This window comes from Gossypium arboreum, chromosome 10 (genome assembly GCF_025698485.1).
Source record: "Gossypium arboreum isolate Shixiya-1 chromosome 10, ASM2569848v2, whole genome shotgun sequence".
Classification (NCBI taxonomy): domain Eukaryota; kingdom Viridiplantae; phylum Streptophyta; class Magnoliopsida; order Malvales; family Malvaceae; genus Gossypium; species Gossypium arboreum.
This window is the reverse complement of record NC_069079.1, coordinates 44,203,920-44,219,179: the sequence shown is the minus strand read 5'-3', so window position 1 is coordinate 44,219,179 and position 15,260 is coordinate 44,203,920. Positions and strand designations below refer to the sequence as shown.

General features: G+C 36.5%; 1 protein-coding gene and 1 non-coding gene across 2 annotated transcripts; one reads left to right on the top strand and one right to left on the bottom strand.

Annotated features, from left to right (window-relative positions):
- Window positions 1–5,810: 5,810 nt before the first annotated feature.
- Window positions 5,811–6,836, bottom strand: LOC108488271 (uncharacterized). Its single transcript, XM_017792560.1, has one exon. It carries the CDS (start codon window positions 6,834–6,836, stop codon window positions 5,811–5,813), a length of 1,026 nt encoding a protein of 341 aa, XP_017648049.1.
- Window positions 6,837–7,803: 967 nt separating this feature from the next.
- Window positions 7,804–7,908, top strand: LOC128283002 (small nucleolar RNA R71). The gene has a single exon (XR_008273348.1). It is a non-coding gene; the product is annotated as a small nucleolar RNA R71 (small nucleolar RNA).
- Window positions 7,909–15,260: the final 7,352 nt, after the last annotated feature.

Below are 15,260 nucleotides of genomic sequence, written 5' to 3'. Positions count from 1 at the left end.
ACATAACCCCTAATGACATGTCACTCATATCCTAATCTATTCCTAAGGTTCAACTGGGATTTCTCACTTGCCGAATCATTGTCAAACATGTTCGTAGAGTCGTACTCACAATTTATGAAATATCAAAGTAGTTAAAATATAATTATTACAAAGCTTATTACATACGAACTTACCTCGTATGCAAAAACGGTGTAATAAGTCAATTAATCTGAAACCTTATTCTTTCCCCGATCTAAATCCGTATTTTACCTTTCTTGATCTAAATAATTTCAAATTTAGCTTATTTAATTATCAATCTATTAAATTTAGTCCAAAGTACACATTTAGGCAAATTTACACTTTTTCCCCTAACATTTCAACAATTTTACAATTTAGTCTTTATTTCATAAAATCACAAATTAATGCAATTCAACCAAAACCCACACTAGAAAAATTTCAATTAGGTCCCTAGAAGTTCACTTTTTCATTTATTTCATAATTTAACCACACAATTTACACATTTTACAATTTAATCCCTAATTAGACATTTTACTAAAAATCACTTAACAAATGTTGTTTATCTAACAACAAGCATGCATTTTGTAATAGCCCAAAATTGGGTCTAGTTGGAACAGAGGTTTCGGGACCACAAAATCTGAGATAAAAATAATTATTTTATGATTATTTTGAGGTCTATGATATGATTACATGATTGTGTGAAATTTCGTGAAGAAATTCTATGCATAAAGTGCTCAATTTGAAGTTAAGGACTAAATTGAATAAGTTGCAAAACTTGCATTCTAGAAGTTTCGAGTATGAAATTGCTTTGAAATATTAATTAGGAGGTCTTAAATAGCAATTTTACCAATTTCTAAGTGATGGAAAAAAATTGGACATGGATGGAATTTTTGAAAGTTTAGTAAAGAAGGGCATTTTGGTCATTTGGTAATTAAAAGAAATAAAAAGGGAAAATAAAGCCAAAATTTACTCATCTTTTTCATGGAGGCCGAAATTAGTATGGGGGAAACTATGGCTAGGGTTTCAAGCTTTCCAAGCTCAATAGTAAGTCTGTTCTAACCCCGTTTTTCAAGTTCTTTACGTTTTTGGAATCCCGGTAATTTGATTAAGCTTATTCTAGCAATAATTTAAGCTAGGGTTCATATTTGGAAAAATAACCATAGGTGAAATGTGTTTATTTTGGTGTTTTATAATAGAATATGAGGTTTTAAATTATGTTAGACAACTTGTGCTACTCGGTTTTGAGTGAAAACGAGTAAAATAGCTTAATCGGTAAAAATACCTAATAGTCATAAGTATATGTTAAAGTGAGAATTTGATGTTGCCATAGAAGGGAAAAGTGATCAGCATGTCATAAAACATAAGAATAAGGGATGAAGTTTAATTCTCGAGCCTAGGGGCAAAAGTGTAAATATGCAAAAGTTTAGGGGCAAAATTGTAATTTTCCAAAGTTTGAGTTAAGGACTGTTTTGAATAGTACATTAATTAAATAAGTAAAGTATGATGTTTTAGATCCCGGAAAATGAGATTTGAACCTAGAATGAGAGAAAAATCGAAAATTGGGAAAGTTGGTAAAATGATCGTTTTAGTATCGAGGTAAGTTCATATGTATAATAAGCATTAATTTATGCATGTTTCAATGTAAAATTGATATATTTATTATAATTTTGAGGTGTTGAAAGTATGTAAGTTGGTATGATAATAATACATCAATAATACTATAATTTATATTTGAAAGTTAAATTTAGTGAATTAATTGAATTATGTTAAATTAAATGATTATGGTGCCAAGTTTATGAATTGATTTAAAAATATGTCTATGGTACATGAAGTGCATTGAATTATCATACATAAATGTGATTTCTATGATTATGAATATTATGGAAATTGTAAGTTCATATAATTTTTAATAAGGCAATGTGTAATTTAATGTTATTGCCTTGATATTAAATGAGATGTAAGTTTATATGTAAGTAATACATCAATATTACTTGTATTATGATATTTTATAATAATATTGGAAATATGTTTGTGGATAATTACTTGATTGGTGAAATTGTTGTAAAAGAGAGAGAAATCCCAGTTGAACCTTCGGAAAGATTGGATGATACAGATAGTATGTAGCTAGGTCACATGTATGGTGCTGAGTGCACATCATGTGTACATGAGAGCTACAAGACATTATGATGTAGCTAGGTCGCATGGGTGATACTATGTGTACACCATGTAGACAAGAGAGCTACGGGATATATGTAGCTAGGTCGCATGCGTGGCTCCAGGTGAAAGACACGATGTAGACAAGAGAGCTACGAGATAAATTAGCTAGGTCACATGGGTGGTACTGAGTGTTCACCATGTGTACAAGAGAGCCGAACTCTATGATGGGTGGAGCTATGTGCTGAAACCACCAATTATCGAGGATTGATCCGAAGTGTTCAACGGGAGACTCTCTATGTATTGCTTTGTGAGTTTTGTAATGAATAAGTGCATGAACTTGGTTATGTGAATGATGTGTTCATTAAGTGACCAGGATGTGGTAAGGTTAAAAACAAGTAAGTTATACATGAGGATGATTTTATGGTGACCTTGTGATCATGGGCCTATACTTGTGATGTATGAAATGTGGTGAAAATGATTTGTGATATGTATGTTAAAATGAGGTTAATACAAAGAAAGTGTGAAAGAGTGAATTAGCAATAAAACTGTTTTGGACAGTAGCAGTGACATGATTTTGAAAAATCACCAAAAATAGTAGAAATTGAATCAGAGACTAAATGAGATATTAAATTAAATCTTAATGAGTCTATTTTCATATAAAAGAAATAGAGCAAGAAAAGGAGTTCTATATTTTGATATATTCATGTTTTTGTGAGACTGGTTCAGAATGATTACGTGATCCCCTGTTCTGACTTTGGAAAATCACAAAAATTTGGATAAAATAATTAGAGGCTTAAAATTATATTTTTTAAATCCATAATGAGTATATTTTCAATATAAATCAATAAGAACATTATCCGATTTCTGTATTGTGAGATAATTAATTTTTAGTGAAGAGAGGTCAGAACTATCAAAATGTGAAACAGGGGAAATTTTAATGAATAAAATGTACTAATTGACTGAACCAAAAATTATGAAAATTTTATGGTGCAAAGATATGTGAGTCTAGTTTCAGGGGAAATTTACAGATCTTAATTGGGAGCTCTGTAGCTCGAATTATAAATAAGTAAGTGACTATGACTTGTGTGGACAGTTTGATGTGAGCATTTATTAGTAAATTGTGAAATCGTACTTACAAGAATGCTATATACATTAAGGATGTGGAATGGAGAGGAGGAGGAGGAAAATAAATATATGTGGAATACATGGAAACTATGGTATATGAAATATTGATATAATGAAATAAATGATATGTGTTTGTAAGAAAACAGAAAGAGAATGATATGTATCATGACATGTATATATATATATATGACTAGTCTCAATGTAATGCTTGTAGGGTATGGAGTTGAATTAAAATGTTTTAGGCAAACATGTTATTTGTGCATCTGAATTGTTGTATTTTATAAAGATATGATCTAGTTTTAAATATGAATGCTTGATGATTAAGCTGAAGATATTTGGTAAGATGATAATCTTGGTATAAATGTATAAGTGGTACTATAATAAACAAGGTAAAATGAGTATGAGAGACACATGTATGATGATATAAAAATGCTATGTTTGTGGTTTAATTGAGAATATTTAATCATTAAATGAATACCATGTTATATGCTTTTGATTTTGTATAAGTGTGTAAGAGATTAAGGTTGACCAAAGCTTGGAAAATAGCCTAGGTATATTCCATAGAGGCAGAGACACGACTATGTGTCTCAACTGTGTATGGAACATGACTTTGGGACACGGGCATGTGGAGCCTTAAAGCATGAAATTTTCAAGATTTTCGTAAGTTCTCGGTTTAGTCCCAAACCCTTTCTAAAGTATGTTTTGGGCTTCGTAGACTCAAATAAGGGACTATGTGTAAGTGAATGAATGTTTTGAAATATGAATGAAATTTTATGGCCCGTATTTTAGTTTAATGTTTGTTTGTTTGCCTGGTAATGCCTCGTACCTTATCCCGGCCTCGGGTACGGGTAAAGGGTGTTACACATTTTCTATCATCAAACATCAAAACACACCAACATTCATCAATGAAAAAACCCTAAACCTTTAAAAATTTTGCAAATTAGTCCCTGGACTAGCTAGACTAAGCTGCAACGATCTCAAAAATATAGAAATCATTAAAAACGAGACAAAAACCATACCTAAATAAGCATGAGAAGCATGGACGAATGTAAAGCCTTAATAATGGCTATTCTTCATCCAAAATTTGGTGCAAGAAGATGAAAATGAATGGGAATTTTATTTTATTTTATTTTATTAACCTTATTTACTAAATACCAAAATTAACCTTATTACTAATTTAAATTTTCAATAATGCCAAGCCATTAAAATCCATTATCTAATTAATGGGATATTTACCACATAAGAACCTCCATTTTAAAGTTCTATAGCTATTAGACACCTTTAGCTAATAGAACTCAAGTTTTACACTTTACGCGATTTAGTCCTTTTTATCAAATTAACGAATCAAACAATAAAATTTCTTAACAAAATTTTCATACAATCATTTAATCATATTTAGACCTCAAAATAATAACAAAATAATTATTTTGACTTTGGATTTGTGGTCCCGAAACCATTGTTCTGATTTGACTAAAAATAGGTTGTTACACTGGTGCTATGACTATTGGTGCTGTGACTAGCCGTTTTTCAATTCCTCAAATGCCTATAAACATCGATCATCAAAATTGAAAGGTCTATTTTGTTTTAAAAGTGTACACAGGGGTTTTGATATTTTCAAGAAATCCTTGGTGAATCGTCTATAGAATCCTGCATGGCCAAGAAAATTATGAATACCTTTAACTATAAAGGGTGGTGGCAATTTCTCAATAACGTCGATTTTTGCTTTGTCAACGGCAATTCCTTGTTGTGAAATTTTACGTCCTAGAATGATGCCTTCATGAACCATGAAGTGAGATTTCTTCCAATTAAGAACAAGGTTGGTTTCTTCACACAGAGAAAGAACTAACTCATATTTTTTAAACAATCTTAAAAAGTATCAACAAACACCGAAAAGTCGTCCATAAAAACTTCTAAGAATTTCTCCACTATGTCTGAAAAGATTGCCATCATGCAATACTAAAATGTTGCAGCGGCATTGTATAATCCAAACAACATTCATCGAAACGCAATAGTTTCATTAGGACATGTGAATGTGGTCTTCTCTTGATCAATAGAAGCTATGGCAATCTGGTTATACCTCGAATAACCATCTAGAAAATAATAGAGGGCTTTCCTCGCTAATCAATCTAGCATCTGATTGATAAATGGAAAAGGAAAATGGTCATTTATTGTTTCTTCGTTGAGCTTCTGATAGTCCATACAAACCCTCCATCCTATGACAATACAAGTAGGAATGAGTTCATTGTTATCATTGCTTACCATAGTGACACCTCCTTTTTTATGTATACATTGAATAGAGCTCACCCAAAAACTATCCAAAATTGGGTATATGATTCTAGCATTCAGCCATTTGACAATCTCCTTTTTGACAACTTCCTTCATAATGGGATTCAGTCTTCTCTGCTATTCGATAGATTTGCCATGGCAATCCTCCAATAATATTTTGTGCATGCAGATTGTTGGACTGATTTCTTTTGTATCTGCAATCATCTATCCCAATGCTTTATTAGATTTCTTCAAAACTTTCAATATTAAGCTTCTTGATCTACTGTCAATGCCACAAAAATAATTATTAGCAATGTGTTGCTGTCTCCCAAATAAGCATACTTCAGATGTGCTGGCAAAGGCTTCAATTCCAACAGAGGATGATCTTCTATGGATGGTCGAGGAGGTTTAAAAGATCGGTCCACTAAATTCAATGATTCCAAACTTCTCCTCACTCCATTCTCGATTTGCTTAACATCCATCAATTCACTAAGCTCTTCAATCATTTCTGCTTCAATCAACTCAATTAAATTTGCATCATCATTACAGTTATTGTGATAACAAACTGCAATTTCTTCCTGAACTATTATGTCAACTATCTCCACAGCGCGGCATTCTTCATCTATATCTACACACTTCATATCATCAAAAACATTAAAAGTTATCTGCTGATCATTAACTATCATAGTTAATTTATCTTTTTGAACATCAATTAATGTTCTGCGAATTGCTAGAAAATATCTCCCAAATATAATTGGTACCTCTTTATTAGCTTCACATTCCAGAATAATAAAATCTACTAGAAAAATAAATTTGTCAACTCCTACCAACACATCTTCTATTTTACCTTCTGGATGTACATATGAACAATCAAGTAGTTGCAAAGTGACAATTGTATGTCTTGCCTTCCTTATTTCCAACTTTCTAAAAACAGACATAGGCATTAGATTTATACTCGTATCTAAAGCACATAGTGCTTTTCCTACATAATGGTTTCCAATAGAGCAAGGTATAGTAAAACTCCCTAGATCCTTCAGTTTTGGTGGCAATTTGTTTCTCAACATTGTTGTGCATCTTTCAGTGAGAGCAAAAGTTTCTAAATCTCTCAACCTTTTCTTTTTTGATAAGCTATATTTCATGAATTTCAGATAGTTAGGCATTTGTTTCAATACTTCCACTAGCAGTATGTTGATATGTAGTTGCTTCAGGATATCCAAGAATTTCTTGAATTCAAAATCTTGAATAGATTTTTGGAAACGTTGAGGAAAAGGTGGTGGTGGCCTTCCTTCCATTTATTGAGGTTGTTTTGCCGTGGTATTTTTATTGGAAATGCAAGGTGAATCTACTTCAACATTTTCCTGGTTGCTTTTTTTCTTTGTAGCCTGCTCCATTACTGGTTCTGAATTCTTCTTATTTGTGAAATCTGAACTACTCTCTTCAATAGTGGTGTCATTAACAACTCCTAATAGCTGTGTACCACTTCTGAGTGTAACAGCTTTAAACTTTTCCTTTCCTTGAGATCGTGAATTTTTGGTATCACTCGGTAGTGCTCCTTGCAGTCTATAGCTTAGTGCTTTGGCAATTTGCCCCATTTGATTCTCTGAATCTCTTAAAGATGCAGCTTAACTTTGGATGACAGTATCATTCTTGGCCATGTATTCCTTCAATAGATCTTCCATCGATAAGGAACTTGAAGCTGAATTTTGCTGAACATTTTTTTGTGGCATGAGTTGATTGTATCCAGGTGGTGCACCCGCAGCATTTTTTCAAATAGCATTACTAGAACTCCCCTATGAATTACTCCAATTGAAGTTAGGATGCTGCTTCCACCAAGAATTATATGTGCGGGAATATGGGTTGTTGTTTTTGTGATTGAAATTTCCCATAAAATAAACTAATGCTAAATTTGATGGGCATTCATCAAAAACATGATCTTTTATGCAGTAAACACATGCTAACTCAACTGCTTTCATTTCCTGCACTGCAGCTGGTCTTTTCAATGTTTTAATCATATTCGTTAAAAATGATACCTGAGTTAGGGAAGTGATCACATCAAGTTCCATTGCTCTAGCAACTCTTCTGTCAATCCCTACTCTGGTGGTGGACTATCGACAATCATTGTTTGATATTCTCTCCAGAATTTCATATGCTTTATTGTATGATTTATCCAACAAAGTCTCATTGGCAAATGCATCAACCACCATCCTTGTGCGCGCATTCAATCTATTGTAAAACATTTTCATTTGTGTCTAATGTTGGAAACCATGCATCGGGCATTTTCTAATTAACTCCTTGAATTGCTCCCATGCTTCATATAATGTTTCGTCCTCAGATTGCTGAAAGAAAGTAATATTTCCTCAGTTTTGCATTCAAGTTCGGAGGATTATATCTTAGCAAAAACCTTTGACAAAGTTCATTCCAAGATGTCACAGTACCTGATGGCAATGCATTTAACCATGTTCTATGTCATGGGTTGCACATGGGAGCCCGCAACCATGACACATCTGTATGATCCATCAAGAGGGAAGGAGGTCATTTGGCCCAATCGGACTAGCCCGTGCTTGAAGAGATTGAAGGTCCATCTACAAGCTTGATAATTATGGAAACATGATCTTCGAAGATATGTAATCTTAGATATGATATGTAATCTTAGAATATATGATTTTGTAATCTTAGAGATTTGATTTGTAGATACTCCTTAATCATAGCCGTTGATGTACTTGATCTGTACCGTTGGATTTGGGGAGGCTTAACTATAAATAGAGGCCTCTCCCCTCATTGTAAATCACTTGAGTTTTTGAGCAATAAGAATTCTTAAGAGCATTCACTCAAAATTCTCTCTCTTGTGTTCTTATTTTTCTGTGGCTTGTTCTTGTTTTATTCTTCGTTCATCTTGTTGGTTTTCGATTTACTTTCGTTTGAGTTGGGTTTTGGTAGAGGAATTCTGTTGAGTCCTCATATTGTGGGAGTTAGGCTGACTTAGGCGTTTTGGGGAGTGAGAAACTGCCTAAGGCCATACGGATTGTGAGGAAAAAATCCTAAGTCCATGATAGTTGGTATCCGAGCCAATTTTTGAAAGCACTTTTGAGAGATGTCGAAAGAAGTTGTTGATCAGAATGAGCCAATGGAGACCCGTGGAAGGGCTAGAAAGGCTAGTCGATCGAGGGATATGCTGTCGAGCTTGGAAAATTGAGTGGTTAATCTCGATGAGTATGTTGGTGACATGAAGGAGACACTCGAAGTGGTCCTGATCCGTATGGAGAAACTGAGGGAAGATAGCAAGGAGTTTGTGTTGGACACTCTCAGATCCACTTCGGACAAACTGACGATGAGGGATGAAGCTTTTGAGGCCCTGGTGACTGCCATAAAGGAGGAGATTGCTGAGCTTAAGAGGGAGCTCACAATCTGTAAAGCTACCCTGGAAAATGGGATGTTGGCTTCGGACCGAAGCAACATGATGTGGATGTTCCAAAACCCAAGAAGTTCAAGGGGGCTAGGTCCGCAAGAGAAGTGGACAACTTCCTGTGGGAACTGGAGTAATATTTTCGAGCAATGGGCATTGAGGATGATGCCACCAAGGTAAACACTGCTTCAATTTACTTTTCTGATGTTGCTCTCTTATGGTGGAGACATAGCTCCACGGATGAGAAACGTGAAGGAACGACTATTGGGACTTGGGAGGAGTTCCAAAGAGAGTTGAAGAAGAAGTTTTATCCGCAACATGCTGAAAAGGAGGCTCATGCTAAGTTGCACCGGCTTACGCAACAAGGCACTGTTCAAGATTATGTTTGGAAGTTCAGCGAGTTGATGCTTCAAATCTCAAACTTGAACGAGGAGGAAGCATTCTATTGGTTCGAGGATGGGCTAAAAATATGGGTTAAGCAAGAGTTACATCGCCTAGGTATCACCGAATTACAGTAGCCATGGCTGAGGTAGAAAATTTTTACGATGTTGGGGGAAGAAAGTTTGATAATAATGACTCTTCCAAGCCCAAGTCGAGACCTAAAGGCAATGGTGGGGGAGACAAGGATCAAGGGGAAAAGAATGGCGAAGGCCCAAGGACTAGTCAAGGTAAGCCTTGGGATAAGAAGGGGCCATTGAAATGCTATCTTTGCCAAGGCCCACATAGAATGAGTGTCTGTCCGAAGAAAGCCGCTTTCCACGCCATGGAGGTGCGCGGGGAAGCCAAAGATAACACCAAAAGTCTTAATTCAATATTAGGTGGTGTCGAAGAGAAGGCAAGTAATAGATTGATGTTTTTAGACATCATCGTAGCTGGCAGAGGATTGAATGCACTTGTTGATACTGGTGTGTCTAACTTATTCATGTCCGAGTAAATGGCGAAGGAACTTGGGCTTAAAGTTGAAGAAGATTCGGGACGAATCAAAATGGTGAACTCGAAAAGCATTCCCATAACGAGTGTGGCCAAAGGGTTGGAACTCAAACTTGACGAATGGACTAGCAAAGCGACCATTAAGGAAATCCCACTTGATGATTATGATTTTGTTGTTGGATTAAGCATGCCTGATCGAGTTAATGCGGATATTCATCCCTCTGAGAATTACATGACAATCTCTAATTCGAATCGTCAATATATGGTGCAAATAAAAAGAAAGGGAAGTATGGAGGGAAAAACATTGTCAGCGATCCAATTTGCCAAAGGAGTACGTAGAAACAAAGTCTCCTATCTAGCTACCTTGAGGAACAATGTGGAGGAGAAATCCGAGGGAGAAATTCCAAAGAAAGTGAAGCAGTTGCTGAAGTCATTTCAAGATGTAATGACCATGGAGTTGCCAAAAAAGTTGCCACCTAAGAGGGAGGTGGACCACAAGATTGAGTTGTTGCCCGAGACTGAATCGCCAGCAAGGGCACCATATCAGATGGCTCCACCTAAGTTGGAGGAATTGCAGAATCATTTGATGGAGCTGTTAGATGCCGAGTTCATCAGACCATCTAAAGCCCCATTTGGTACACTTGTGTTATTCCAAAAAAAGCATGATGGGTCTTTGAGATTATGCATCGACTATAAAGCCTTGAACAAGATCTCTATGAAAAACAGGTATCCCATTCCTCTTATTGCAGACTAGTTCGATCAACTTGGTAGTGCGAGATGGTTTACTAAGTTGGACTTGCGATCGGGGTACCATCAAGTGAGAGTAGCCGAAAGGGATGAACCCAAGACAGCTTGTGTGACTCGGTACGGGTCCTTTGAGTTCCTTATGATGCCGTTCGAGTTGACGAATGCTCCAGCCACATTTTTCACCCTAATGAATAAAGTATTACAACCCTTCTTAGATCGTTTTGTGGTTGTTTATCTTGATGATATTGTGGTGTATAGTAAGACACTTGAGAAGCATGTGGGACATTTGAAGGAGGTGTTTCAAACCCTACGGGAAAATGAGCTATATGTCAAGGAGGAGAAATGCTCATTTGCTCAATGGGAGTTCCCATTTCTAGGTCATATTGTGGAGATGGCATGATTCGAATGGATGCAAGTAAAGTTCGAGCAATTGCCAATTGGGAGCCACCAACCAAGGTGACGGAGTTGCGGTCTTTCCTTGGATTAGCAAATTATTACCGTCGCTTCATTGAAGGCTACTCAAAGATCACTGCACCCTTGACGGATTTGTTGAAAAAGGGTAAGGTGTGGGATTGGGACCCTCGGTGTGAGAAAGCCTTCAATCAGGTGAAGCAAACAATGATAAGTGAGCTTGTACTCATGTTGCCAAACTTTTCAAAGGCGTATGAGGTACGCATGGATGCTTCAGATTATGCAATTGGGGGAGTGCTGATGCAAGATGGGCATCCAATTACTTTCGAGAGCCGAAAGCTTAATGAGACGGAGCGAAGATACACGGTCCAAGAAAAAGAGATGACTGCGGTGGTGCATTGTTTGCGCACATGGAGACACTATTTGTTGGGTTCCAGGTTCGTGTTATTCACTGATGATGTTGCAAATAGTTATTTCTTAACCCAGAAAAAGTTGTCCCCCAAGTAGGCTCGTTGACAGGTTTTCCTAGCGAAGTTTGATTTTACCATGGAATACAAGTCGAAGAGTGCCAACACTGTTACTGATGTGCTTAGCCGGAAAATAGAGTTTGCAATGATAAGCCAACCCAATAGTCCCCTATTAGCGCGCATTCAAGAAGAATTGTCTTATGATCCCACAGCCAAGAATCTGATTGAGCTTGCCAAAGATGGAAGAACGAGGAGGTTTTGGCTCGAGGGAGAATTACTATACACTCAGGGGCAACGTCTGTATGTGCCTCAACATGGAAATTTGCAAAAGGAAGTCATGAAGGAATGTCATGATTCCAAATGGGCTGGTCATCCAGGTATACACCGTACTTTAGCTCTTTTGGAAGATTGGTTTTATTAGCCTCACATGGGTGATGATGTGGAGACCTATGTGAAGACTTGTTTGGTGTGCCAACAAGACAAGGTCGAGTTGAAGGCTCCTGTTGGTTTGTTACAACCCTTGGCCATTCCAGAGCGCCCATGGGAAAGTTTATCCATGCACTTTATTTTGGGTTTGCCTAAGTCTGATGGATTTGAGAGTATTTTTGTTGTGGTGGACAGGTTTTCGAAGTATGCAACTTTTATCCCCACAACCAAGGACTATCCGGCTGAGGAGGCAGCTCGTTTGTTCCTCAGACATGTGGTGAAGTATTGGGGAGTACCACAGTCTATCGTCAATGATCGAGATGGACGATTCATGGGTCTGTTTTGGACGGAATTGTTCAAGTTAATGGGCTCATAATTGAACATTTCCACTAGCATGCATCCCCAAACTGATGGGCAAACCGAACAAGTGAATGCATTGTTAGAGACGACCTTCGGCACTATGTAAATGCGACACAAAAGGATTGGCCGAAGTTGTTGGATATGGCCTAATTTTCGTACAACTTACAACAAAATGGGGCGAAGAACCAGAATCTGTTCGAGATAGTGACGGGGCAATAGCCACTTACACCCAATGCTGTTGCAACTCATTATGCGAGACTGAATCCAGCAGCTTATCGATTTGCAAGAGATTGGCAAGAACAAAATGATCTAGCTAGAGCTTGTCTACATAAGGCAAGCAGCGCAACAAGAAGTGGGCGGATTAGAATCGAAGGGATGTGCAATTTTAGGTTGGTGACCTAGTTCTTGCTAAACTACACCTAATTTTGCGACATGATGCTTTACACAAGGGACTTGTGCGACGATATGAGGGGCCATTTCGAGTTGTGAAGAAGGTAGGCAAGGTGGCCTACAAGCTTGAGTTCCCTGAAAAGCTCAAAGTCCATCTAGTATTCCATGTAAGTATGCTTAAGCCATTCCATAAAGATGGAGAAAACCCAAATCGAAGCAACTCTGAACAAGCGCCAATGGGGGTAAAAGTTGCCTATGATCGTGAGGTTGAAAATATCGAGGCGGATCGTGTGGTCAGATGGAAGTGCTATTGACCGCAGCATGAATACCTAGTCCGATAGAAGGGATTTCCCAATAGTGGGACAAGTTGGGAGCCCGCTAAAGCCTTGTGGCAATTCCAAGACAAGATTGATCGGTACCATGCAGAGGACGCGACAAAGGCATCACTAGATTCGGTGGGGGAGAATGTCATGGGTTGCACATGGGAGCTCGCAACCATGACACATCTGTGCGATCCATCAAGAGGGAAGGAGATCATTTGACCCAATCAAACTGGCCGTTGCTTGAAGAGATTGAAGGTCCATCTACAAGCTTGACAAATATGGAAACATGATCTTCAAAGATATGCAATCTTAGATATGATATGTAATCTTAGAAGATATGATTTTTTAATCTTAAAGATTTGATTTGTAGATACCCTTTAATCATAGCCGTTGATGTACTTGATCTGTACCGTTGGATTTGGGGAGGCTCAACTATAAATAAAGGCCTCTCCCCTCATTGTAAATCACTTGAGTTTTTGAGAAATAAGAATTCTTGAAAGCATTTACTCAAAATTCTCTCTTTCTTGTGTTCTTATTTTTATGTGGCTTGTTCTTGTTTTATTCTTCATTCATCTTCTTGGTTTTCGAGTTGCTTTCATTTGAGTTGGGTTTTTGTAGAGGAATTCTGTTGAATCCTCATATTGTGGGAGTTAGGCTAACTTAGGCATTTTTGGGAGTGAGAAACTGCCTAAGGCCGCACGGATTGTGAGGCAAAAATCCTATGTCCGTGACACTAGCATGATCTCACAATGAATAAGGGAATAACTTCAGTTTCAGGGTATCATCAAGAACACTCTGCTTCCTGAATGAATCGCAGACTTCCAAAAAGAGTCTTAAGTGCAACCTTGGATCCTCAGTAGGCAATCCACTAAAATTTACCATTGTTTGTAACCTTTGAAACATCGCCGACTTTAACTCAAAATGTTGAGCCTGAATATGCAGCCTGACAATTCCTGGATTCAAATCATCTAAGATCGACACTACATGTTCTCTAATGTGTCTCTCTCTATCATCTATTATTCGAGGAATATCAGCATCCCTTCCTTCCTGATGTAATGATTTTTCTGTAACCTGTTCATTTCTAATTCTTTCCATTTCTCGCAATTATTTTCTCTTTCTTCTCAAGGTTCTCTCAATTTCTGGATCAAAAGAATATTATTCAATTGCTGAAATATCTTTACTCATGCAGCAAGAAATAATAAAAATAAAAACACTAATTAAGCTAAACTAAGAATGTTTAAGAGATAATAACACACCAAATATTTCATCAAAATTATCGATCATCGGCAACGGGGCCAAAAACTTGTCGAGTGTGAATGTGTAATGCGAATGTGCAAGTATACACATTGAATCAAGTAATAAAGTCATGAGTGACTATCGTGTCCACAAAGATCAGAATTGACTAAAATAATTAGTTATGCTATTACTATGAAATTGAGTAACTAAACTGTGCAAAAAAAAAGGTGATTAATTGATAAAGAGATGTGATGGAGTATTAATAAACTCAATTATGACTAAAAATATGCTAGGGCAATTAAAATGCTAAGGCAATTCTCAAAGAATAAGTGGAAAAGAGTTTGTAATTTTGAATGATAAAGGTTGGGATTACTTGGGTTTATTTTTATAACATAACAATGCTATGACAAAATCTTGACCATTGTATTGCTCAAGGAATCATTACTGTAATCTTCTTCTTTCGAAAGCCAAACTTTGAGCTATCATCCTGAGTTATAGTATGTTTATAGAACTCAAGAATGATACCCATATTTTTCTCCCTTTCCCTGTACATATTGCAACTTCTATGTCTAGAGTGCTACAAATATTCTTTCAAATACTTGCATGTATCAACCGATTATAATCTAATCTAATTATTCTTTTCAGAATTAAATCACAACTAATAACATGCTACACAATCACCTCTATCTAGAGTTTGCATGCATGCATTAAAAAAATCACAAATTGAATGAAACAATATTCAACTCAAAATAAAACCATGGGCATTAAAGTTAATAAAAATTCACCTAAAATAATTCTAACCCAAAGAAAATTAGTTCATGGGTTGAACATTTGAATTCATTACAAAACCATTCAACATCATTGTTTAAATTCATGAATCACAAGTTCAAATCAGAGAATAAAGGCAGAACTGCAGAAAGCTTTCGCTACTACAGCTTTCACTCGGATAATGAGATTTGATACAAAACCCAAGGCAGATTTCTTTTCCCCTTCCTTGCGTCTGTAATTCCTTTACTCTGTAAG

Coding starts and splice junctions, on each gene's coding strand:
- LOC108488271 (XM_017792560.1), bottom strand. CDS start 6,836: ATGGAAGGAAGGCCACCACCACCTTTTCCTCAACGTTTCCAAAAATCT.